The sequence below is a fragment of the Varroa jacobsoni genome, unplaced genomic scaffold, assembly GCF_002532875.2.
Source record: "Varroa jacobsoni isolate VJ856 unplaced genomic scaffold, vjacob_1.0 scaffold_659, whole genome shotgun sequence".
Lineage (NCBI taxonomy): Eukaryota > Metazoa > Arthropoda > Arachnida > Mesostigmata > Varroidae > Varroa > Varroa jacobsoni.
The window spans coordinates 18,908-42,725 of record NW_019213561.1 but is presented as its reverse complement, the minus strand read 5'-3'; the positions used below and the strand labels follow the sequence as shown (position 1 = coordinate 42,725).

General features: G+C 38.1%; 2 protein-coding genes across 3 annotated transcripts; one reads left to right on the top strand and one right to left on the bottom strand.

Annotated features, from left to right (window-relative positions):
- Positions 1-4,201: 4,201 nt before the first annotated feature.
- LOC111262411 (vacuolar protein sorting-associated protein 33B) lies at positions 4,202-9,899 on the bottom strand. Its single transcript, XM_022836651.2, has 11 exons — positions 9,225-9,899; positions 8,726-8,896; positions 8,415-8,549; positions 8,065-8,224; positions 7,721-7,891; positions 7,383-7,577; positions 6,775-6,881; positions 6,087-6,178; positions 5,289-5,490; positions 4,892-5,132; positions 4,202-4,455 (listed from the first exon to the last, which is right to left on the bottom strand). Exons 1-11 carry the CDS (start codon positions 9,309-9,311, stop codon positions 4,214-4,216), a joined length of 1,803 nt encoding a protein of 600 aa, XP_022692386.1. The 5' UTR covers positions 9,312-9,899; the 3' UTR covers positions 4,202-4,213.
- A 479-nt stretch (positions 9,900-10,378) lies between these two features.
- LOC111262409 (uncharacterized) lies at positions 10,379-22,240 on the top strand. 2 transcript variants are annotated; one of them, XM_022836650.2, is made up of 23 exons: positions 10,379-10,494; positions 10,772-10,940; positions 11,108-11,208; positions 11,652-11,772; positions 12,186-12,380; positions 12,639-12,731; positions 13,191-13,350; positions 13,671-13,819; positions 14,065-14,274; positions 14,434-14,568; positions 15,042-15,260; positions 15,480-15,614; positions 16,182-16,325; positions 16,449-16,668; positions 16,851-16,962; positions 17,098-17,173; positions 18,668-18,743; positions 18,894-18,997; positions 19,105-19,281; positions 19,508-19,668; positions 19,876-20,023; positions 21,504-21,683; positions 22,004-22,240. In XM_022836650.2, the coding sequence occupies exons 2-23, from the start codon at positions 10,788-10,790 to the stop codon at positions 22,160-22,162; spliced, it is 3,228 nt and encodes a 1,075-aa protein (XP_022692385.1). In that variant the 5' UTR covers positions 10,379-10,494; positions 10,772-10,787; the 3' UTR covers positions 22,163-22,240. The 2 variants fall into 2 exon arrangements, with proteins under 2 accessions (XP_022692385.1, XP_022692384.1); XM_022836649.2 differs by having other exon boundaries at positions 16,104-16,325.
- Positions 22,241-23,818: the final 1,578 nt, after the last annotated feature.

Below are 23,818 nucleotides of genomic sequence, written 5' to 3'. Positions count from 1 at the left end.
GCCCATCGATACCCACTGGTAATGTCAGTGTGCCGAAAGATGTAATAAGAGCTATTAGATGTTGAAATTCATGCCGTCTAGTAAAGAAAAAAAAAAAAGCTGAACTGAGAACTGTGAATAGTCTTTTGGATTAAAGCATGTTTTTCAGTTTTGGCAGGTACAACACGAAAGGTGCACTGAGTAACAAAGGTCGCAAACCTAGGCTTAGTATATTGTGCAAGATTGTAATCTATTGAATAGCTTGGCTAATGCTATCCCGTGAAGATGATCTGCCCTATAATTATGACAGATTATACAATACAATAGCGCAATAGAATTTATTATTCCACCTTCAATCATATAACAATAAACGGCCGAGCCTAATAGGACACCAGCCGCTATTTTTGGCGTACAAATTTGCAACCGAAAGATGTTCAATCGAGCCTGTTGACTTGCGACTTATGCACATTTTTTTAATACGTAATAAATTACGATTAGTGCACAATTTTAGTGGAAAAGTAGCATAGACAAGAACCTCTTTGCAAGATTGATTAATCTCACGAAAAATCTTAACAGAACTAGGAAAAAGGAGCAATTGGACTAGATGAGAATAGGATTATGTCGGGTATAGACAACGCAAAAACCGTCTTGAAACAGCCCCCATCGCACAGCTCAAGAACACATAGATGCAACGATCCGAAAACTTGTCCCCTACGAATGGCTGAGAAGGGGAGCAGCTCATACATGTAGTAAGCGTATGGGGCTTGTTGACGCTAAATGAAGTACGCCGTTCGCCGTCAGCATGCCCGTAAGCAACCACGGTAAAATTTAGTCATAGAATCTATACTTTTGTTTTTACTTTTAAACATTGTTCTTTAGTTGGGTAAAAGATATATACAGGGACACATTTACGTAGTTCATTCGTGTGATAAAGGTAATTCGCGTGATCCACATGCCGTCCGTGATTCAAGCAGAAAATATTTGGTCACTTGACTAAGAAATCAGCTTAACAAACGTGCAGGTAATGAATTATATTACAGATAACTACAAACGATACAGCGTAACGAAAATATCGCATATGTCATTCGATTCAAATCGTTTACGAGCAGAACTCAAATTGTTTTTTTAAACTATTGCAAAAACCCTAGTATAGGTAGCAGGAACGATTGGTCAAAACGGACGAATTCACATTTTTCAGGAACAGCTATCTCTTAGCGTCAACGTCGCCTCTGATGGCTGCGATCCTTCGATCGTGCGGAGGAGATTGACACTTATCATTTGCATAATCTGTAGCTAACGAGCGTTGATAACCTGCGTAGGTTTAGAGCTGAATTTATATTGGTGATTCGATAATTGGATAAAAACTTATTGGATTGCATAAAAACGCGCAAAATCGAAATAGGAGGCATGATAAACCCGCTTTTTTAATCCAGAAACATTGAATATTGAAAATTACTTAAACTCAATGCATCATGAAAAAATGCAAAATCATATGCGATACTCTCATACTTGAAACGAATCAGTTAACCATCTGCTACTAAACTCATCATTTTTGTGGGATGCAGAACAAACAAAATGTTTATTCCCTATATCGTTTCCAGTTCAAAGAAGCCAAAACCTTGTTAAATATCTTCATTAAGTGTATTTGTTGGAAGAAGACAAATAAATAGTACCAAGCTCTATAGGGTAAATCGATCTATTCAGCTCAGTCTGCAAGTCGTTTTTTCTGAAAACACGATTAGAGCTACAGTAACCTGACAGCTACCTTGGAAACCCTCGCGAGCGAGAGATATAAACCTTAGCAGGATTTAAAAATAAAGCAAGAGGTATCTTATGCAAAGCGAATTATTATTCAGTGCTTATCTAGGTTGAGGCGATTTTGAACAAATAGTTCTGTTAGTAAGGTACTTCGAATTGAATCGTTTGGGGGCGCTATCGCCTCTTTTGACACTTCTCGGACATACCTGTTGCAATAAAATCTATGAAAACCCAAGTTACAGACAACTCAGCATATTAGAGCCTTGAGAAGATTTTATGATATATACGTTCCTTTTCGTACTGTAAATGATGATTTTTAACAAAATACAATAATATGAACCTTAGTCGTGCGGTTCTCTTTTAAGGCGTGCTTTGAACTTTAATTTGCACACAAAATACGGAAAATCCATTATTAGGAACCCTATACCAGCTTTGTACGAAAGCCAGGTTAAAAAACTGACCGAAAATCTGCCTTCAATGTTTTCAAGCTTGAAGGGGCATCTATCAAGACGTTTCCGACATCATGGCGATAGCTGTTATCAGTGTTCAGCCTTGCTTTCAAGGTCAAAGGTGAACTGCTTTTTGGGTCATATTGGTACGCGATGAATAAAATATTACTTGATGTACACTTCGGCCGCGCACGCCTCTTTATCGATAAACATCATGATAGAATACAAAAGCTAATTAAGAGCGTGTCACGGTCGAATAATATATAATCCTATATTCGGAGTTGTATAATTTTTAACTAAAGGTGAGTATAACATACGGTCACTAACGTATATCCATATTTTTTCACTGGTAGATGAAGTGATCAATCTGCCATTATTCTGGAATCGTTGAGTCGAATGGTCTAAATCGCAATTATGTTGATTTTGAGAGAATAAACATTTTTTGTTATATTTAAATATTTATAAATATTTCTGAATAGAAATAACCACAATATCACAATACCACAATATATGGTAAACTAATATGATTACCTATAGATTCTCACGAAAAATAGTTGCACGCGATTGATAGGTTGCCATAAGCTTTCTACGTATTAAATTCTCAGAATAGCGTTACTCTATATGTATATTATATGCGCGATACAAGTTTCTGTGGTTGCAGCTTTAATTCTTTACGCCAGGGCTAGGAGGAATAAAGAATTGTGGATGTTGAGAGTTTTGTATGAGATATTCTATAAGAAATCAAGTTGAAGCCGGCTGAGGCTCCGACTACGCTTGACGACCAATATCGGCCACTGTAAAGTATTTGTGTGGACATACTTTAATATAAATAGATATTTTTTTTATTGGTTTCCGATAATTTTTTTTGTTACTATGTTGTTGTGTCAGCCAGTTTGATTTAGGTCCGTCTATAGGCGACTGGAGTAACTTTTACGCCATAGTTAGGCAGCAGTATGACGAATTCGCCATAATTTGAAGACGTAACCCGGCTTGAACCGAATGTGGATATCTTTGTTGTTTATTTCACCGCCAAGAATCTTTCGAGCTGTGTATAAAGGTTTGGATATGGCTGTCTTGTGGCTGTCTCAGTGTGGCGACTTTTAATAAAGTGCGACCAGTTCTTGGCTTTACGGGCTTGGCGCAAAATCAACTTATTAAACGAAACGTCCATAAACTGTATGTCTTCGCACAATTTATGGACAGTCTGAGCTGTTAAACGCAGAAAGTCGAAACCTGTAATATGGGAAGTTGCTCACAAAATCTGGACGTGATTTAGGAAAATAAAATCGCTCGGAAGGTCCATACTAACTCCGTGTCTACCTTCTAATTCAATCAAATATACCTCCTACCAATAGTAGATACTCTTACTTTCATATTGTTGACTTATGTACTAATTATATATAATTACCGACAGCCGAAAATGAATAGCTAACTAGAAAAGATGAGGGTTTGTTGTTGTGATGAGGGCTCCACGTTAAATACTAGGTATTCCGGGGAACTATGTTAAATCTAATTATCTGTGCCAATAATTACTCGAGCTCTTCTCAGTGATTAATAAACAAATAAAGAACGAACAAAAAATACACAAAAACAGTATTAACTAACCAGTAATATTAGTAATAACTAGTAGTAATAGTCTAACAATATTAACTAACAGCATTTGCAAAAATCCCGTTCCTGTTCCTTCTCAGGTTTGATCTTATTATATGTACTTGTGCGAGATAGTACTATTGGATCTAAACCTCGATTAACTGTGTATATTATAAACCTTTCTGTACGGAAAACTTTATAATTTTATAAAGTAGAATTATCCGGGTTGCAGTCTTTCGGTGGCAAAATTTTAATTAGATTTTCAATATGCGAACGCATTCTATATGATTCGCAAATGCGAGGGTAATCTATTCGAAACTATTATATAATAGATGCATAATATTACACGATTTCACTACACCTACGTCCAGGAATTCGAGCCGGTACAAATAATCAGTTGGTCTATAGAAACAAACTATACACAGTTCTTAAGCACACTAGAGAAGTTTATTAAGGAACCTCGTTCCACCACAAACATTAGTGGCTGCAAAAAGTATATTAAAACCGTGGAGTTTTGACACCAGTCGTAGTGCCGCAAGTTCACCGAAGGTTGCTCCACCAATAAAGTACACGAGAATTGTTCGTGGTCGAGCTCCGGCACCAGTTAGATCGCCCGATGATGGCGTTCCCCCGAAAGATCGTTTAGTACTCAATTCTTCCGTTGAGAGCGATCCAACGCCTGGGGACAGAGTAAACACGTCATTCAAAAGTTAGTGATTTTAGTAGTAGGACAGAACGGGTTTACAGCTACCCTTATCGAAATCTGCAATTTATATAGAGAGGCTTTCAATATTTTCAGTCAATAAACATTATTCTGAATGACTATTTTTCCGTCACAGCTTTGACAAGTGCTTTCTTGTACACTTTCATTCGCAGAAGACCTATTACAACAGCGTATTTTAGTTTTCCGATAAAACAAAATATGTTTAGGTGATCAGTTACAATAACTGTGCAATACGACACAAGTCATAATGAAGATTTCTAGGTGTTTTCGAAGCTCCTCGCAAAAATCCCTTTTTGAAAAGACCTTCAGACGTTTATGTAGCAGCTGTCTGCTTGATGGACGACTAACTCTATGATGACATCTGCGCATCCAAACAATGAGTTCAACCTACCGCTAATTTTAGCAAAGTTGTCAAGTGTTCCTTGGTAGGCAGCTTCTACCAGTTTGACAACCAATGGGACGTAGAGGTCATTGAAAACGAAGCCAGCGCTATGCGTACGCCCTCCATTTCCGCCAACGCCCGATGCCGTCGACGACGACAGGCCTAGGCGACGTGCACGAACGATGAAAGCTGACTCCTTTAGGCCAAGTAAGCTTGCACTGGATGCCATTTTACTAATCATTGAACCACTCTAAAAATCAAACAAAATTTTAGATATTTAGGGGCATAATACCTATAATCGAGCATATTTCTATATATGGCAGTAACACTGAATAAACACAACAAAACATGAATTTTTGTTACATTTCTAAAGACCATATAATACATGCGCTAATTATACGCTCACTTTGCTTTGGGCTGTGCTAATAACCGGCGCAGCCTCATGCAGGATCCCTAGCTTTTCTAGTGCCTGCAGCACGCCAAGGTAATGAAACCCAAACTGATGCAGAAAAGCCGTGCGTAGCGGTTTCAACTGTCCTAAAGGAATTCCGTCATTAGCCAAAGAAAGCAGGCACAGTAGGCGAAGGCAGACTTCCCACGATTTACCACTGGAATAGTGACAGAATAACCTACGATAAACATAACGCTCTATTTTAAAATATACGCAAATGTAGAAGTGTGTCAGTAGATGGATCATGTAAATGAAATAAATTAACTTCGGTTCAAACCCCGCAAGCGTACGCAGGGACCGAAGTAGGCTTTAAACCTGTTCGTTTGCTAATATAGCTCATTCACATTTTTATTTTCATATTACATAACAAAATGTTAATTTCAGATGAAGTCGTAAACCTAAAACAATCCGTTCCAAATTTTGAAGCGTTTAAAGTCGACGGGGTGCACGAAACTCAAAACTTACGAAAATGCTCACACACAAGATAAACCAAATATTTATCTTATCTAGAAAAGTCAACAGATTGTCAAAGTAAAAAAGCGTACGTTTCTTATCGTTATCGTTGGTTAAGATAAAGCGGTCATCAACTAATAGATACTGGTTGCACTTGCCGGGTACGTAGATTGATTTATTAATCGGATTCATACGTGAGCTGCAAGAACAGTCGTATTACAATTGCAGCATTTACTCTCTACCTTTAAATAAATTGCAGTGTGTACTTTTCCAAAAAAAGATACAATGAAAATAACTAACCTACAAATTGATTCTTTGATCATCTCGATTGATTGCTTCATTTCTACCCCCTGCAACAGATTTTGCTCCACGGCACGAACGACGTCGAAGTCCTAACGATAGACAGATTCACTCAAGGATAAGTAAACATTAATATATAGTATAGAGCATGATAAATATAAGTCCTAATGATTAACTAGGTAAATAAACCTGTCAGCAGAGTAACTACCGCACCAGAATCTCACTAATCAAAGCAGACGTATGCTTTTCTACCCGAATCTAGAATAGCACCTCTCTTACTGGTGCAGATTAACAATCCTCGTAGCCCGCTAGGCTTGTTTAAGGTATTGTGTCAAACACTAGATGTAATGCAACTACTTGTGCTGACTGAAATCTACCAGATAGAGCACCCCTCAAATAGTGCTTGTGTTTCAACATAGATCAGAAAACATTCTTGTACCAGATTTTCAACAGTGGGTTATATCAGTCTAGGGCAATGTTCTAAAGTGAATCATGTGATTGGAAATGGAACAAGAAACTGATGCATGTTACTTAGTTTCCGCATATACACATACTGCACGATTTCTATATAGTACAATGAAAAAGAAACGAGTTTGCTAAACAAAAGGTTATGTTTACCTATAAAGTTATTATACTTTATAAAGTCCTTATCTTAGCAAATCCCTGCATCGTTGATTACAGAACTTACCTGTCCTCTTTTTCGGGAGATTTCTTCGCAGACACTTATATGGAGCGCCAATGAATTTCGAAGCTTTGTTATAGCTTTTACTTCAACATTAACAAAGTGCTTCATAGCTGAAACGGAATAGAGGAAAGCCACAACACATGGTTGATTGTCTAAACATTTTTCTTTTTTGCGCCTTTATAGACTTTAGGATATCAAGAATTGAGAAAATGCCTCGCTTGAGGGTTTTACTTTTCTAAATTACCGAAAGGTGCAGATTATAACGTTTTTGGCCTTTAAAAAAGAACTTAGGGTATATCAAAGGAAAAAATACAGCACCTGGGCATTTCGATATGAAAAGTTACACCAGACGCTATAAAATCATAACCTGCAACCGTTTCTTCTTCAAACCTGAAAACTGCTTACTGCGTACATTTCCAGTGTGAACCACTGTTTCTTCCTGCTGTTAGCTTATATATATATATCGCTAAGGTACCGAAAAATTCAGCAGATATATCTCTACAGGTAGATCTAAGATATATCTGCTGAATTTTTCGGTAGCTTAACAACAATATGACCGTCGTAATTGCGATTCGAAATCTTCGAAAGACAATCGAGCGACTACTGCTTACCCGAAATAGACTGGGGAGTACTAACGTCGCTCTTGGAAATCAACTTTTTGCTCTCATTACTGAGAACGCCGAACGCTGCCGACACGTGTTTGTCTTTAATTGCCGCAAACGTGTCGCAGGGGTCGCGCAGCTTCACTTGCCGCTCCTCTTTTCGAGTCACCGTCCTGGGAATGATACATTTCCCTTTTTCTATGCCTAAAACGGGCATTTTGATAATATCATGGTATATTGTAGTCTCAACTTGCTCCTTATATGCAATTTACAGATATACCGATAATGAACGCGTATTTTCCTTTAAACATTACTGTAGTTTTACTTTGAAAGTGTTCACTACATACCAAAAAGATCGTCAAGAATGGCTGTGTAAGTCATTTGGGTAGCCATTAAAGATGCTAAATCAATGTCCCTGTCAAACAGGATCAGCTGGTCTATGACAAACTTTTGAGAGGATGGTCCATGGCTCCATCGTGACGTCCGCCATTGCCGCCGAACGGAGTGGCTTTGTTCCCCTGGAAAACGTTACACAATTGGCGTTTAAACCAGGGCAAGTTTCGTTTCGGTGATTGACAAGCTCGAATTATTCATGTCGATCCCCTGGGATCTGCCAGTAGGGGGTCTTGACGGCCAAGGTAGCTACCTACTATGGTGTGTTAGTGAAGAGTATGAACTGTGTTACTCTTACCTAATGTAGTAACATGGAGGATTTTAGCGAATTCCTCCATCTGGCAAAGTGACATGGTTACTGAAGTCAGTGGACTTGAATCACTGTGCAAGAACACGTCTTTAAAGAACGAGTCTTCTTCAAGTGATGCGACGTCCTCGTCCACGAGAATCAACGTAACCTTTTAAATAATCAATGAAAATAAAATAATTGGCGACATTATCTTGATTCAGTCCACCTAGCGATTCATATCAGCCTATCCTGCCGTGTCCACTTTTGGTAAGTGGTGCTCTTAAATGACGCTTTAAAAAAACTTCAATTCCGTATGGTAGTCAGCTAGCTATTGCCCTAAACGGACATGTTGAACTTACCGGAAGTGAGATAAGGTTAATTAGCCCAAAAACGCCTTCTGCTTCAATCAAGGTAGAACAAACAGCTGTCAAGCGTGGGAGCGCTAGGAGGTAGAACTCACGATTGTGGGCATTACTAGATAATACTGTGCACACCTGGAAAAATAGCCAACAACAACTACTGCTTGTGACTAGTCAGTTGTCCGTTGACAGAGCTTGTCAGGCATAGATCTAGCAAAACAAACAGTTGGCCAACTGTTTACCAATTGAAATGACATCTTACTAGCAACACCCTATATACGCAGTACAATATACGGATGATGTACTCTTACCTGTTTTATTGACGAAAGTTTGCTTTTAACAATGAATACGCACTTCCTAGACGAATTTGGTGGTAACGCTGATTCTAGTTTAAAGATCTTGGCCACACCGGTAGCCTGTAGCTTTGTAATGCTTGCGATACTATCCATACACTTGATGAGAGATGTCTCTATAAGAAGATCCTGGAATATGGACGCAAGTAGTAGGCGCAATTCATCAAAACTCTTAGTATACGCACGCGTAATTCATAAATCAAAAACACACGTAACATTTGGAGCTTAATTGGATTTCCATCACTAGTGGATTTCGATCTTTCTAAATAGGGTTATTGCTCCGTGATCCTTGACGTTGTTGTCTTTATGTATTAATATAGATCAACATAGAGACATCATCCGCTGCAGAGTACACTTTTGAATGTTGCGATATGAGCGTTCATTTAGTGCTACACTATCATTTGCAATTGAATATGATGTAAGTAAAAAGAAAAATTAGAAGTATCACAGTGCTTACCTTAGGACCAACAATACTTTCCAGAGTCTTCAACAAGGCAGTTTCTGCATAATGTTGAATATAGTCGCACATTGAGGATGCCGTCATGATTTGTTTTGAAATCCGTGTACAGCCAATAACTAGCCCAATAGCTAGCACGATGATGTAGCTAGCAAAATACTTAGCATTGACTTCCCATCTGTTCCACTGATAAAGTGTTTTGTACAGTTTTATATTACCAGTACTGCATGCATGTATACGCGTATGTCCACACCTAACAACATCTTCCAGGTTTAACCGGTTTCAACTATTTGGTGCACAGTAACCCAGCCGTGCGGTGTCAATAAAATCGTCATTCGAAACAACATGAATGAAGGCACAGATCAATGACGTAGAGCTTTATAATATATACATGTATATACTTCACTGAAGTAGTCGGAGCAACTGTGAACTCAGAGGGCCATACTACTGCTCGTAGAACAGCATATGTTGTGTGCATGGAGCTAAACAAATACAAAGCATATTGTTCGAAGTTGTTCAGTTCCATAACATTGCATCGACATGGCAGCAGGGGAAAGGTAAGAGTCGCACCAAATTCAGCGAGAACGAACTGTACGAACTGTAGCTATGGAAGATGGTTTCTCGTTCACCAACAGCTGTTTGATTCCCGCGTGCAAGAGTTCAGGTTAATGGAATTGAGCGCGTTGAGCCGCCGCGATGGCCGCTAAATTTGATTTGATGGATTTGATGGTATGGAGATGGAGTCGCTTCACTAACTGGCTGTAGACAGCGCGGAGCAAGGCCGAATAGTAATTTTAAGTATACGATTCAGTAATTTGGAAAATAAATTAATCACACTGTTATGTGTTTTTCGGATAGTGTAGAAACTTGGCACTTCTTTCCTTCTTGAAAATGTGAAACAGGCAAAACCTAAATCAAAAATTTAAGTGACAAAGTAATCTAGTGTTGCTAGCAAACCTGGCAGCAGACAAGGCCAACCTGCACGTAATTTTTCTTAAAAAAGTACGTTTCCTTAATTTATCGATGTTCGGACTAAAATAAGCTTAATTATATTACGATATCATTCATCTTATGTACTTCCATCAGAAAGATGTACAGGTGGTATTCAAATCCCACACACCACTCAACAGATTCTATGGAGTGTCGCTTCCCGTGTCGGTGCCGCGCGTGAACGCGAACAGATTTCGAACGATACAGAGTAAATTTATTAACTTGATTGTGTATACCGTGTTCCAATTTGAGTTTCGCTACACTATCTTCTGTGAATAACGTAAGTTCTGATGAATTCGCTAATATGAAAAAATATGCAGCCGTCATATGCGAAGACAAACAGTGCGGACAGAATAAGAGTAACGAGATAAAATTATTTAAATTGATTCAGTTTCTTGAGCTTAACTTATAATCTGCAACTAATACGGTTTATTATATGTAGATTTTTATTATCGATAATTTGTCATTCAGTCGTTTAAAATTAAACATGCTTTTGACAAAAAATGGAACAGCAACTTCGACATGAAGTACATTAATCACTGTAGATTGATTTGCAGTGTTCCTGAATGCAGAATGACGGCTGTGCTATACGGCGCTCCCGACGTGGTGTGGTATGAACCTGGGGCTATTTCGGTTGCGACTTCGGGGCTAATCGCATTGACAACTGGAGCAAGTGTTTTGTTTGCAATATTGGATGATGGTGCACCGGCTCGGAATAATGTTCAGGCAAGAATAATGTTTACATAGCATTTATTTAAACAAAGCAGCATTGAAGAACCATCAAAGTCTAAAGATTGTTTGCTAACACATTCCACAAAAAAACTATGTTAAATTTACGCTAATCACAGATTAAAAATTTCGTCATCTTACGTCAGGTTACTGCACATTTACAGGAAAAAGGGGCAAATTTTGATACTATGGAACGAAAAGCAGCTAGTGAAGATAGGGAACAAGCTTCATCCATGCATTCGAATAGTGTTAGCGGAAGAGCCAGGTATGTGACCATGTATTATATTAGGTAGTATTCCCAGTCCTTGTTCGTCTATCGGGAAGCTTAGAATATTTGCTACCTGGTTGGTGGTATTTATTTAAGGAAGATGTTATTTTTTTCACTGTACTAACGATAAGTTCGATCCATCGGCCTGTTGCTTCATCTAGTATAATCTAAGCCACTATGAAATTCTCCCCAATACTCATCAAATACATTTGTATGGTCCCGTGATAGCGTAGTAGGCGACGTGTTTACCTGTTAAATTTAAGGACATGTGGGGGTCTAGTTCGAATAGGGCATAGACATATTTACGAGGCTTTGTGCTGAAAGCCGGTTAGTCGAAGTAATACTCAACAGCTGAAGTAACGGACGTAAAACGCGAAAAACATTTTTCGATACATTGATATACCTGTCTCCTAAATATTATTAAACTCTCCTTCAAACAGGCTGGTGTTTCTGAAAAAACTCAATGTTCATCCAGAAAAATGTCGCGCAGTGCAGTTTTCACCAGAGAAACTTCCTAGCCGGGAGCGGGTTGCCCTCCTCCTAGAACCTTCAACTGTAAAGGTATTATTGAGTTTAACCAGTTTTGTAGTGCGGTTACGAGAAAAACATAATGAAGAATAACCTATAACTCTGGTTTAGAGCGTTAAAAACAGCTAGGTAATGCCTTTATTCAACCTCGGACAACGATTGCCGAAAGCAGAAATTGTTTTGATTTCCAAGTGTTTAACGACTTATTTCTTAGCTGTACTCTGCCATGAATGATTCGCTCGGCTATCATAAGATGTAGCATTGACAAACTCAAACGCATATAGGTAAATTTATATTTAAATAGACACAATTGTGTTTATGATCAACGTATTCGCAATATTTCGATAGCAGTAGCGAATTAACGTGGCAAACAAGAAATCACTTTTATTAATTTTTTAATTACTATCGTACATAACTGACATTTATATATTGTGGCTATTTGTCAGGTGATTGATTATCCAACGATGGAGGTAATCTGGAATGAGGAGTTCCCATCGACTGCGCCGATTAAAGCAATACGTTTCCTAAATGATCGACCACAGTGTTTGGCCCTGGGATTTGCGTCGGCTGATCTGATCGTTGTAAATTTGGCCAACAAAAAAGTACAGAAAAGCGGACGTCTTCTAGTGAAAAACGTGCAGGTATGTTCTATTATGCTCTTAATAATGAATGCTTTTTACGCCAGTTCTACCGTGAAGTTCGTAGGCCTAGTAACCCAGCGGAAACGACGTACATGCATTGCCTAGTTCTTCTCAGCATTTTGCCAGTTTTGAACTTACTAAGTTCAAAACTGGCAATAGAGCAATTATGTTTTGTCATCTATTGTGTTCTTTCGAAGTCTTAGTTGATAGACCTGACTCAATTCAGAACGAATAAATTATAACAGCTCTAGTATGCAGGAGGAACTTCAGGATATGGACGTTTCTAATGGACAAGCAGTATTGGGCTGTTCGAAAGGCACAGCCGCCGTTGTCGATCTCCACACGTGGAAGGTATGTCTTCTTGTTTTGGGTCTTTAATTCATACTAGTAGCCCGTATAACATTTCAATAAGCTTACCTTATAGTTGTCTTTTCGACGGAAGATCAATAATCATCACAAGCTACATTTGAGTATATACTCTGTCCAAGCCGTCGGCTAAGGCAGAATAGAAATTCTTTTATTTCATGTTACTTATCGAAGGAGACAGTCATTAGACTAGGTGAAGTTATTGCAAAAAAATCGTCAACCAGGCAAAATGTAATTTTCACTAGAGAGAATTCTAATTTTAGAAATTCTAAAATTGGAAAAATAAAAATGAACTCCCGGTAGTAGGTAAATTGACTCTTTAAACATAGCTGCTCACCATGTATAGCCTTTCATCTAAGTTTATTTGGATTTAGATTAGTGCGTACAAGCCACTGCTCTTAAGTTAGTTGCTGTTGTCTTATTGGTTGAAAAATTAATTTGAAGGTGTTAGTTAAATGCAAGGTATCAGGCCAAATTCGTGCAGTTAAATGGAACCCTACCGGTGATGTCGCCGCTGTAATGGCCGTAGGAGAAAAGGGCCCGTTATTCATTAGCGATACCAGCCAACAGGCTAATTCCTACATTGTTCCTCTGTGTGGCAAAGGTTTGCAGGATTACCGTCATAGACAATTGGTTTTTTCTCATTGTGGTCGTTGACTTAAACAAGAAGTTGGTATGTTACGTGTAATATCATACAGGTATTTTTGTTACATCCAGAAATTACATATGTTACCTCGAATTTCTCGATAAAATATAAATATATGAAACTTTATTAAATTTGAACTAAACAATTTTAATTAATCGTTAAGAATATGCACTCTTTGTGTACGATAACGAGTAACACGGTAACCTATGCGTACAAGCTAAGTTATGCTAAGTTAGCTAAGTTATTAGCTAGTAATTAGGTAGCTTGTTATTTTCCAGCGACTCGTGTGCCGTACACTGATAAGGCTCTACAAAGTGTTAGTGTGTGCTGGATAGAGGATAAAATAGTCGTGTCGGTCCCGTCCGGAACACTGTGTTTCGGCAAATTCAAAGGAAAGAATACTAAGCTCGAGCCGATACATCAAGAGGTTTGTTAACGAACCACATTTATCTCACCGTTTTTCCATTTGCAATTGCTATCGTAATTTGGAACCAGTACTGGCAGCCTCTGATCATTTTACATGTATGTACATTTACATGTATTACATTTAAATAATGATATAAAAAAGCGGGATCCATTCGATTCCATAATAATAGCACTATTTGTTTAGCCACTCAATTTCACTTGTTTTATTGTATCTGATATAATCATTGATCGCTTCTCCACCGTTAGCTCCTGTCAAAATCTATTTGCGCCCTCTGCCCGGTCGCGCCAAACATTGTCCTCACAAGTGGAATTGATCGTGTATTAGCCTTATGGGACCTTACCGCCGAGCGCCAAACTCTTCTTCGTTGCCATGCAGGATTGGCGGGATTCGTATACAACATGGCCTTTCATCCAGCCGGTACTGGTGTCCTAGGAATCGCGACCGGCAACGGAAGCGTATGTTGTACAACTATATAGATAAGAAAAACTTTTGATTAGTTTCCTGTTGTAGTCGATTCAAATCGAATCTTCCCAAAATGTATATGAGTATTATACTTTTTAACTAATACACCTAAAAGCTACGTAAGTGGGTGCTATTTTATTTTGCACTTGCAGGTGTTACTCGCGAAAACCGACCAAGGTACTTTGGAACAGGTCGGGAAACATTTACAATTACGTTCACGCGTTTACAGTATTGCCTGGCACCCGACAAATGAAATGCAGTTGGCTGTGGGTACTCAGGATGGAGAGGTTGGTTCCATGATGCGATATATGTTAGTTCCTATTTCACTAGGTATAGAGGGGCAATTTATGTGCCGAAAGAACATTTTCATTTAGATGCTCTTTCCATCTTGATCAAACGCTGTTTCGGTTTTCAATCTTAGGCATTCATACATTTAACAAATCCGGAAATTCCGTGTAGGATCATCAGGCGCAACATATCACTGCATATACAATTCCGCCTCTTAGTTGTTTGAAACCATCGTTTACGAGGGAACTACTACGATGCTTTTGATATCTGAGAAGGAATTTAGCAGTGTAAGTGCAGAACAGTTGTTCCCTTCTTATATAATTTTACTTTCGTCCATAAGACGGGAGACTGATATTATTGTATTTCTATAATAATATATTATTATTTATTATATATTTGTTCATTTCGCTCAAGGCGTTTGTTTCCGTTTCGTACTAACGTTACGTTGTACTGCTTCCGTTTCACTGGCCAGGTACTAGTGTTCGATGTGTCCCCACACAAGACAAACGTATCTCGTTTTCGGACAAATAAACGCGTTGGAGTCGGCTCAATAGTGTTTGCCTCACTGCCTTTGGTCAGCGAATGGCCGCTTCTCTTGGCAACCGATGGAACTCATGCGTATTTCTCGAAGGAGAAAGAAGAGGTCCTGCGCAAGTTCAATTCCATGGTCCCGGGTATTGAAAACCACAAGGTAGTTAAAAGCGAGTAGGCATTGGCAGGCATGAATGTTCACTCAAAAATTCAGAAACAAGTTTCAGTATAGCCTTCAGTAACTTTCCGCATCTGATGTGGGATTCCGAATGTGTTTCCAATTTCTATATGACTCTTTGCTTGTATATCGTATTCATATTGTTGTATATATGAAGATTAACGGTTAGTAACATAATATATGCTATTGATCTTGTTGCAGATAGGGTGTGTGTCTCACGTTCCGCAAAAAAATTTGATTTTGTTCGGGACTTATCAGGGAAAGCTTATTGCTCTCGACTCGTCTTCGTTACGAATTGCGGCGGAAACTCGCATAGAAAAGCACGCCGTCACTGGGGTAGGCAGATATATTAATAGTTTAAATGAGTAGATTTTTTTCATGTTTCAGCTCAAGGATTTTAATGTTATGGAAAAGGATACATTGGAACTTTTTTTTTCTTTGTCAGACTTCACGTCTAAAATAAGAAGTCGCTCATTATCCAGTAGATCCAGCAGTGTAGGACCGTCAGTCTATTTATAGCAATCTGATAGCAGTCTGCACATTCTCCCATGCTAAAAAATAGCCGATTTTATCTAATAAATAAAACATGTTTTAAACATTGTCATTAAAATATTTAATAATTGTAGCATGGCATGGTGGCTATAAACTATACAATGGTTACTAGTAACATGATTTTTGAAGTAAGTACAAATGGAACATTTTGCGAAACAACTGCGATGTTCTATAGTTCTGTATCCGATGAACCGCTTGAAAGAGCATGCCCACCGGTTTTGTGAAATATACCCAGATTACCCGTATTTAACCGTATTTTTAATTGACGTTTAGTTGGCTGTGTCTCCATGTGGCAAGAAGGTAGCAGCTGTATTTAGTACCAGCTATTTTACTCTGTTTGACACGGATCAGCTATGTAGCCGGTTTGGCGATGGCCAGCCCTCTCAACCGGTTGAGCCCAAGTACCGAATAACTGACCATTCCTGCACAGCGTTCTGTTGGAATCCATATGACGAAAATGTGTTCGCAATCGGTGGAAACAAGGGAGAAGTTAAGGCAAGTTTGAAAGATAACTTTGACGTTATATGTAATGCAAAGCTGCGCAACTACTGGCGATTTTTTACGGTGTAAGGAGTGTTTTTATCTTTAGTGCTATTCATTCTACTATTCAATTTGCAGTTGTGGAATCTACGTTCTGGCAGTTTACAACGCGTGTTTCATGGTGTAGCCGGAAATAAGACAATTCTTGCTATGTGCTGGAGTCCCATTGCAGAAAATCGAGTGTATCTTGGGACCAATGGCAACACATTATACCAACTCGATATGGACGAATGCGAAGATAAAGAGTCTACCAATTGTTCTACTGAGGTAGACTTAATTGCTCATAAAATTGCGTCAAGTGAGTAACACAAGTCAGCTTCTATTATACTGAACTTTTTTTGGCAAAATTAGTGTAAATTGCGAAGATATAGACCAAATTGTTAACGGACGAGAAGAGGTCTCCGCAAGAAAGAGTGCAAGCTACGTCTAAACATACACAGTCATTTAAGTTCTAATCAGTGTTTCTCCCTGGCTCTAAAGCTCGCTCAGGTTCAGCTAAAAGCTCGAAAAAGGCGTCACTATTTTCATCGTCGAGTAATTCTGAAAACATACCTAAGGCGGAGGCATTGGAAGACCTATTGGTGCTACTGAGGTAAGTGTTCTCGCTTTTTTTTCGCAGTTAAGTTCCGTAGCGGGCACACTTACCCCTTATCGAATACATCCGGCATACCGCTCTATAACTGCCAATTCTGACAGTTTTGTCGTTATCAACTGTTTATACTTGCAGTTGCGAGGAAAACGGTAACTTCTCGCCTCTCAAGAACAAGCCCCATATGGGTTTTTTCCATACAGATCTTATTCAGGTTGGTTCACAATTACTAAGGTAAGATGCAAAAGAAATTCATTTGAGTTTGTTGATGAAGCTTGAAGTTTTGACAACGTCTAAACAACATTGTAGATTGGGCACTTAAGTGGTCATCTCATTGACTCATGTCATTTGATTCAAGTAGATACCAGCTTTTTGGAAGAGTAGCTCACTAAAAATATTGAGCCTACAGTTAGAAACCCGGGTACTTTCTCTTTTTCTTCTGAAACAGAGGAATAATTGTTCCATATTTTAATAAGGCCGTACAAAAACCAGCGCTAAAAATGGTCCTGATGCATTTATTTCAAACAACTTGTTAAGAAAGCTTGTAATCTTTCAGCTTTTTATTTTCAGAAACTTTTTGAACTTCGCGCGCTTTGACATAATTTAGTCCAAAAATGTACTGGTTCTCCTGCCAGATTAACGATAGTTAATGCCGCATATTCGTTTCGGTATTAAAAGCGGTGTCAACACTCAGTCCTGGTTGTGAAGTGCCTAGTGAACAATAGTATAAGGGTTGTGAAACTGCTATCTTGAATCGAGTTCCAGTACCGCAGTAGACACCAATATATTGTGGCTTATTTACCTAACCTTGGTACCAACAATTATTAACCGAATAAAATAAGGTTTTATATATGTCATAAAAAAATCTGACTTAACAGTATCGACAACATTAAGGATATAACCGCATTCAATTAATTTCATTCACCGTGTATCGCTAACCAATGTGATGGGTTAGGTTATTATTACCTCTTTCGTTAATTTTTTTGCTTGTTAATAGCCGTCCATTATGTGCCGTCAGAAAGATTTTTTGCTTTTTAATTCTAGTGACATTATTTTATCTAGATCACAGACTTTCAGCTTGAGCTTGATTTACTAAGTAGGTAAGCCGTTTTTACTCAAATACGAATTTCGAATGCTTTGTCAAATGTATATGCTATATTTAACGAAAGAAATAGGATAGCAAAGAACGCCCAGGATTTGAGAAAAAAAAAGGAAAAACTACAAAAGAGAAATAAAAAATGAATATGGTGTAGATCTTCTGTGTTTATCATTGATTTGCTTTTAATATTTTTGCATTCGTTATCTTTTGGTTACTTTTCAATTTCACATTTTCTGTGTGCAACTTATTTAGGTTTTTCAAATTAGCTTTCAGTTGATTTCTTGATTGCATCTTTTTAATCGGTTTCGATTTGTTACCTTATATTATCACATATTTTACCTTTAGATATAGTTTTTCTTCTATGATGATGTCTACCTCGCAAATTTTAGTGCACAAGAAGAACCAATTTAAGGTTCGAGTTCAAGATCTAATTTTGTGACCTGAATAAAACAATGATAATGGTTCGAAGAGCAAAAAAGAGGCTTTTCAACGAAATATAACATTTGATCTTCAGCAAGTGAAGAACTGAAGAACGAATACAACAAACAAGAAATGCCATGCTTTTACACCAGGCTAATACCTTAATGTATGTACTTGTATGTTTCTTAGAATACATTAACTAACGAGGCGGAACAGCATTGCGTGAAAATGAACAACGATCTGGCTCTTCAAGTTCTATTAACAGGTGCTGCTCATAATATTATTTTATATCATTCGATGTTATTTTAATTCAAAGAAGTTATTTCGATGCACATTTTGCAATTGCAAATGTCTGACAGTCAAAATTACATATTAAAGCTCTACTATGTTTCCGTCGTTTCTTTTGTTGCTTTAGGTGGAAACATCCGAGAAACAGTGGAGTTTGCAAAAGAACGCAAACAGCTTGACCAGAAACTTGTTACTTTAAGCGTTTTCGTCTCTAAGGAGTACTTCGACGAGGTTCGCATTTTGGGAATAATCCATTGAAAGCCGTTTCTTTTGTCCAACCGATACGAACACTTATTCTGATACTTTGCTCAAGCTTGTTCGACGTCCTTTTGTTGCAGACGGTATCGGCGTTGATCGATCAAAATAAAGAGAGCGATATTCTTTCCGTTTTGCCGCTCATGGTAGCTACCGGTCGCACCGAAGAGCTATTACAGCTATTATGTGCACGAAATTTCCATAAGGAAGCGGCCGCAGTTGGGTTAACTACATTGACAAGAGATCATCCTGCCGTTAAGGTAAGTTCGTGTTGTATGCACCACTTTGCGGTAGACAAAATAATTGCACCGATTTCCTTTCCAATAAAATCCAAGAACTAAGTAGAGACATTGTGGTTTTGCCAATATGCCGTAGATAATAAGCGCTAGCTGATCATATCAAGTGCTAGTTCAGAGGTACGAATTTCGGTCTCAAGCTGTTTGCCTTTTCTACAGAATCTGTTGCATATATATCTGATAATTGCAGAATGTATATACATCGTGGGCCTCTCGTTATATTGAGGCCGCTCAGTATGAACGAGCTGCAAGGTGTTATCTTGCGGCAGAGGAAAAGGAAAAGGTGGTTGACGTTTTGACCCTTTATCACGACGCTGGATCAGCATCGACGGCTGCTATTTGCGCCAAAAGGTCAGGGACACCGTCTAGATTAGTAGTAAAGTATTTACTTTCTAAACTGAAGGACACGTTGTAGTTTAGGTTTGAAACCGGATATAGATACACTTCGTTTTGAGCTAAAGGTCAGCTTTATAAGGCAATAATTAACAATAGTACCGGACGTAAAAACTTAGCTAACTTTAGTTAATATTTCAACTTAGTGCTAGTTATTAATTACAGATTCGGTCTCCCAAGCGAACTTCTTCTACTGAAGGCTGTTCGTAACCTGTTGGCTTCAGTAGAAAGTTTGCCGTGGCTGTCGAGATTAGCTGAAGAATTTAAAGTGACTGCATTAGATGGTCTTAGTACACTGGCCCAAGCTGTACGGGTACGTCTAATAAATTATCTTGAAATGGACTATACAATTCGATATCACATCATAGCAATTGTCTGATTCATGATTTCAACGTGGTGTTTACTTAACCTTGATAATTTTGCTTATACAATACGATGTTTAGGTATAGACAGATAGACAAGGGAAGTTAAGCTGTGAATTTAATGAGTCTAAATTGGAGACTCATTTAAAATACTAATATAGAACTTTGTTTTTATTATTTTTATCAAGATACTGTCTTTTGTAAAATTACTTGTTATGGTATTTTCTTTTTGCGGTCACATTCAGTTTTTCGGATGATTTTGGGGAGCCTCTGACGATGTGGATGTGGTTTGTTTATAGTCGATTTTATTTTTAAGCAGTGAACTTCTTGATGATGTTCTGACTGCAAAAATGGTCTCGTACATTTTCATCCATTCGCTTTACGTTTCTAGTCTATGTGGTCTATCCTTTCGATACGTGACGTTTCGAATTCGTTCTTACATTACCCCACCGGAGCAGTTCCGATATACTCTAAAACCTAACGCCAATACAACCTAGCCAATGGCTAAATGTTATGTGATTTGCCCACATTTTTATTTGCTTTGTCGGTCTTCACCTCTTTCGCAAAAGAGAAGAGATATAGCAGCGTTAGGAATTTTATTTTTGAAAATAGCTTTAAAAAAATCGGCGCGTATCATCGTTTACTCGAATTTTCTCCCGATTTTCATAGAATAATATATTAGTGTGGGTTTAAATTTTGCCAGAGAGTAACGCATTATGGAACAGATACTGTAGACTAGGTTAGGAGTCTTAGACGCAAGACCTCGTTAATGGACCAGTTTAGAATATGGATAGTCTCAACCTTCTTTATTAAGAGGAGTGGCTTTTTACATATTCTCAAATTGTGTTCTGTTGGACGTGCTCTATGCAGCTGCATTCTGTCATTTTTCGTTATTCCAGAAAAAACATTTATGACAAAAGCTATTTTTTTGTTCTAAAAATACACGAGAAGTTTCAGTAATATAAAATACGTGTTCAACACGACCACTCATACCCACATGGCACAGTTTGTACTACGATAAACTTGTGGATCTACACTATATCTACCATTAGGCTATTTTTTTTTGCTTAATATTTGTATAATTTAATTGTATAGTTTTGTTCATATCAAATTGTATAATTTTATATTTTTGTTTAATAAATTTTTTTGGTTTATTATTCATGCGGTTTACCTCCTATTTATTCTTATCTGCTTTGCCAAATCTTTTTCTGCTCCCATCTGTTAAATTGTGCTTAAATTACGTTATCAATAGAAGGATAACACCTTTTGTACATTATTTTGCAAACATAGGAATGAGCGATATTCCTCTAACTAATGAATGTAATGAAACTTCACTTACCATTATGCAAGATGCACACTATCATTTTCTGTAACCTTTTGCACTAGCTTCCTTTAGCTACATGCTTCCCACTTACATAGTTTACGTTGCAGTCCTTTTATCAGAATACGAAGCCGAGCGAAGAATTAAGTGGAGAACCATTTCTAGTTCCCGTCGAGTCCCTTGACAAACTCATCAAACCATGTCTGCCCTTGTTTACTCAAGATGATTTGGAGTTCGTGAACAAGCTCTTGGAAGGTGTCCCGTTGATTCGCACAACCGATGAGCTTCAGGTAGGTTACCCAGTTCCTTAATGAGATAAGATATCAATAATTCCGCTGATATTTCTAGTATTAGTGTGATCTTTCGCGTCTTGATGTTGTGTTAACGAATATCGTAACGAAGTTTTGACCCAACGACTTAAATTGTGATGGCTAAGTCCGTATATTGAAACACACAGACAAATGACAACAACCGTCAAATGTTTGATTTGCCGATTGTATACGAGTCTCAAACCACTTAAGGTAAAGCCTGTTTTATTCAGCTCATCAGTGTGTCACCATCGGGCTACAGATAAGCGTAGAAAATTAATTTACTTGCTAAACATTTTCAGATGTTAATTGTTCTGGAGATTGCAGCGTCTCTCATTAGCAATGGCGCCATTAGCGAAGAGGCCAAAGTGCGGATCTCGCAAAGGGTGGCACAGTTCGATTCGGGAAAGTGTATGCACTTTGTTATGGCTATGCTCTATAAAGCCTCACCAAACGAGTAGATGCATCCATGTTAGACTATCGATTATCACATTTTTTTTAAAATAAATCTATTTCATCTTGTGCACTGTTAAAGTAGATTAAGGTCTGTCTAATTTTACTATGAACCACCAATGTCGGCAAGAGCAGAACTGAATGAACAGAATGCTAAGATATTAAGGGCAGGGCCTCAACATGCACTGCAGCAATAGGAATTTAGGAATGCCAGAGTAATCTGTTGTGAAAGAAGTCGTGAAGTGATCTTGCATTATGGGGTACGCGTGATTCTCTCTCTTTCGTCATGTGACCGTTGTCAAAACCGTCTTTAAATCACAATTGAAGCAAAAAGTACTTAAAATGAAAAATGTTTTAAAACATTTTTTGCATAGATTTTCAACGTGATTTGATCGGCGACGTTTCACTATTTTTCGGCTAGCATCATAGCCCCATTACTTTAGAACTTCCGTGGTTTCTGAGCGAAAAATTGTAACTGGTGATTTTTGCATATTAGTTCCATTAAGGCAGGCCTGCAGAGGCCGAAAAAGATGATAGTCTTATGGGGCAAGATCCAGTTTATACGGCGGATGCACTACAATTATGTAACCTCAAAGCCATCTGACTAACAGAATAATCAATGCTTTTTTCAATAATCCAAAATAAGCTTAACTTAGAAACACGTAATGGTTCGAATCCGAGCGTACACACTTCGTTTTGTGCAAGGAGGCTGTCACTTGAAGCAACGCCTAATAGGTTAAGTACCGGGCGTAGAATTCGAAATTATATGTTGGCTTGTCAAAAAGGTATTTACCATTTTTCCGGCTTAGATGGTCATTCAAGTCACGTATATCAAACTAGTTTTCTGTATTTTGCAGTTTTATTAAGATGAAAGCCCATATATCGCCAGATTCATTAAAAAAAAAACTCGTGCTGTCTATTATCAAGATGCGTTTAAACGGTTAAACGTTTTTTGTTCTAAAAGTCTCGATACGAAAAAATGCTTTCGTTACGGAAAAATTGATGAAGTGGTTGCGAAAGTAAAAAAAAAGCTCGACGTTTGGGCGCTACATGACTTAAGGGCAAAGAACTTATGAGGTCATGTTTTAATCGAAACTGGGTTTTTTTTAAAGCGATCGATCTTGGGGTGATGAAGAGGGATCGCATGCAATTGTAATGTGCAAATGAAGAAAAACACGCTCCACAATCGATGGCAGAATGCGGACTACCGCCAAAAAAAGTAATGCTATGTCTTCGACGGGATTAGAAAGAAATCGACCATTATGAGGTGTTTCCGCTTAGAGGAACAATTGTTTCGAGCCTCTACTGTCAACAAGTAACAAGATTACAACAAGCCATTGAAAAATATGAACCGTAGTTAGTGAACAGTTAAAACGTCATCTTGCCCCATGACAGTGTTAGACCACATATTTTTTTATCTATCTATAGATAGAGAGAACTTAGATAAAAATTATAATGCATCTGCTGTAAAGTCAAATCTTGCATCGTCTGGCACTATCTGTTTCGATTTGCGCTGAACGGTATGGAATAACGGTTATATTAACAGCGAGATGCAAAAATTGCTTTTAACACAATTTTTCGCTCAGAAACAGTAGCGGTTCTACAGTGATAGGATTTTCAAATCCAAGTCCATCTGTTCACGTTTGCCGGTAGTAGCGAAAACG

Excerpts from the sequence above, each read along its gene's own strand:
- LOC111262409 (XM_022836649.2), top strand. The coding sequence starts at position 10,788 with ATGACGGCTGTGCTATACGGCGCTCCCGACGTGGTGTGGTATGAACCT. Across the intron at positions 11,773-12,185 it reads TAGAACCTTCAACTGTAAAG|GTGATTGATTATCCAACGAT; the intron begins GTATTATTGAGT and ends GCTATTTGTCAG. Across the intron at positions 20,024-21,503 it reads CACTGGCCCAAGCTGTACGG|TCCTTTTATCAGAATACGAA; the intron begins GTACGTCTAATA and ends TTTACGTTGCAG.
- LOC111262411 (XM_022836651.2), bottom strand. The coding sequence starts at position 9,311 with ATGACGGCATCCTCAATGTGCGACTATATTCAACATTATGCAGAAACT. Across the intron at positions 7,578-7,720 it reads CATTCTTGACGATCTTTTTG|GCATAGAAAAAGGGAAATGT; the intron begins GTATGTAGTGAA and ends TGCCCGTTTTAG. Across the intron at positions 5,133-5,288 it reads TTAGCACAGCCCAAAGCAAA|AGTGGTTCAATGATTAGTAA; the intron begins GTGAGCGTATAA and ends TTTGATTTTTAG.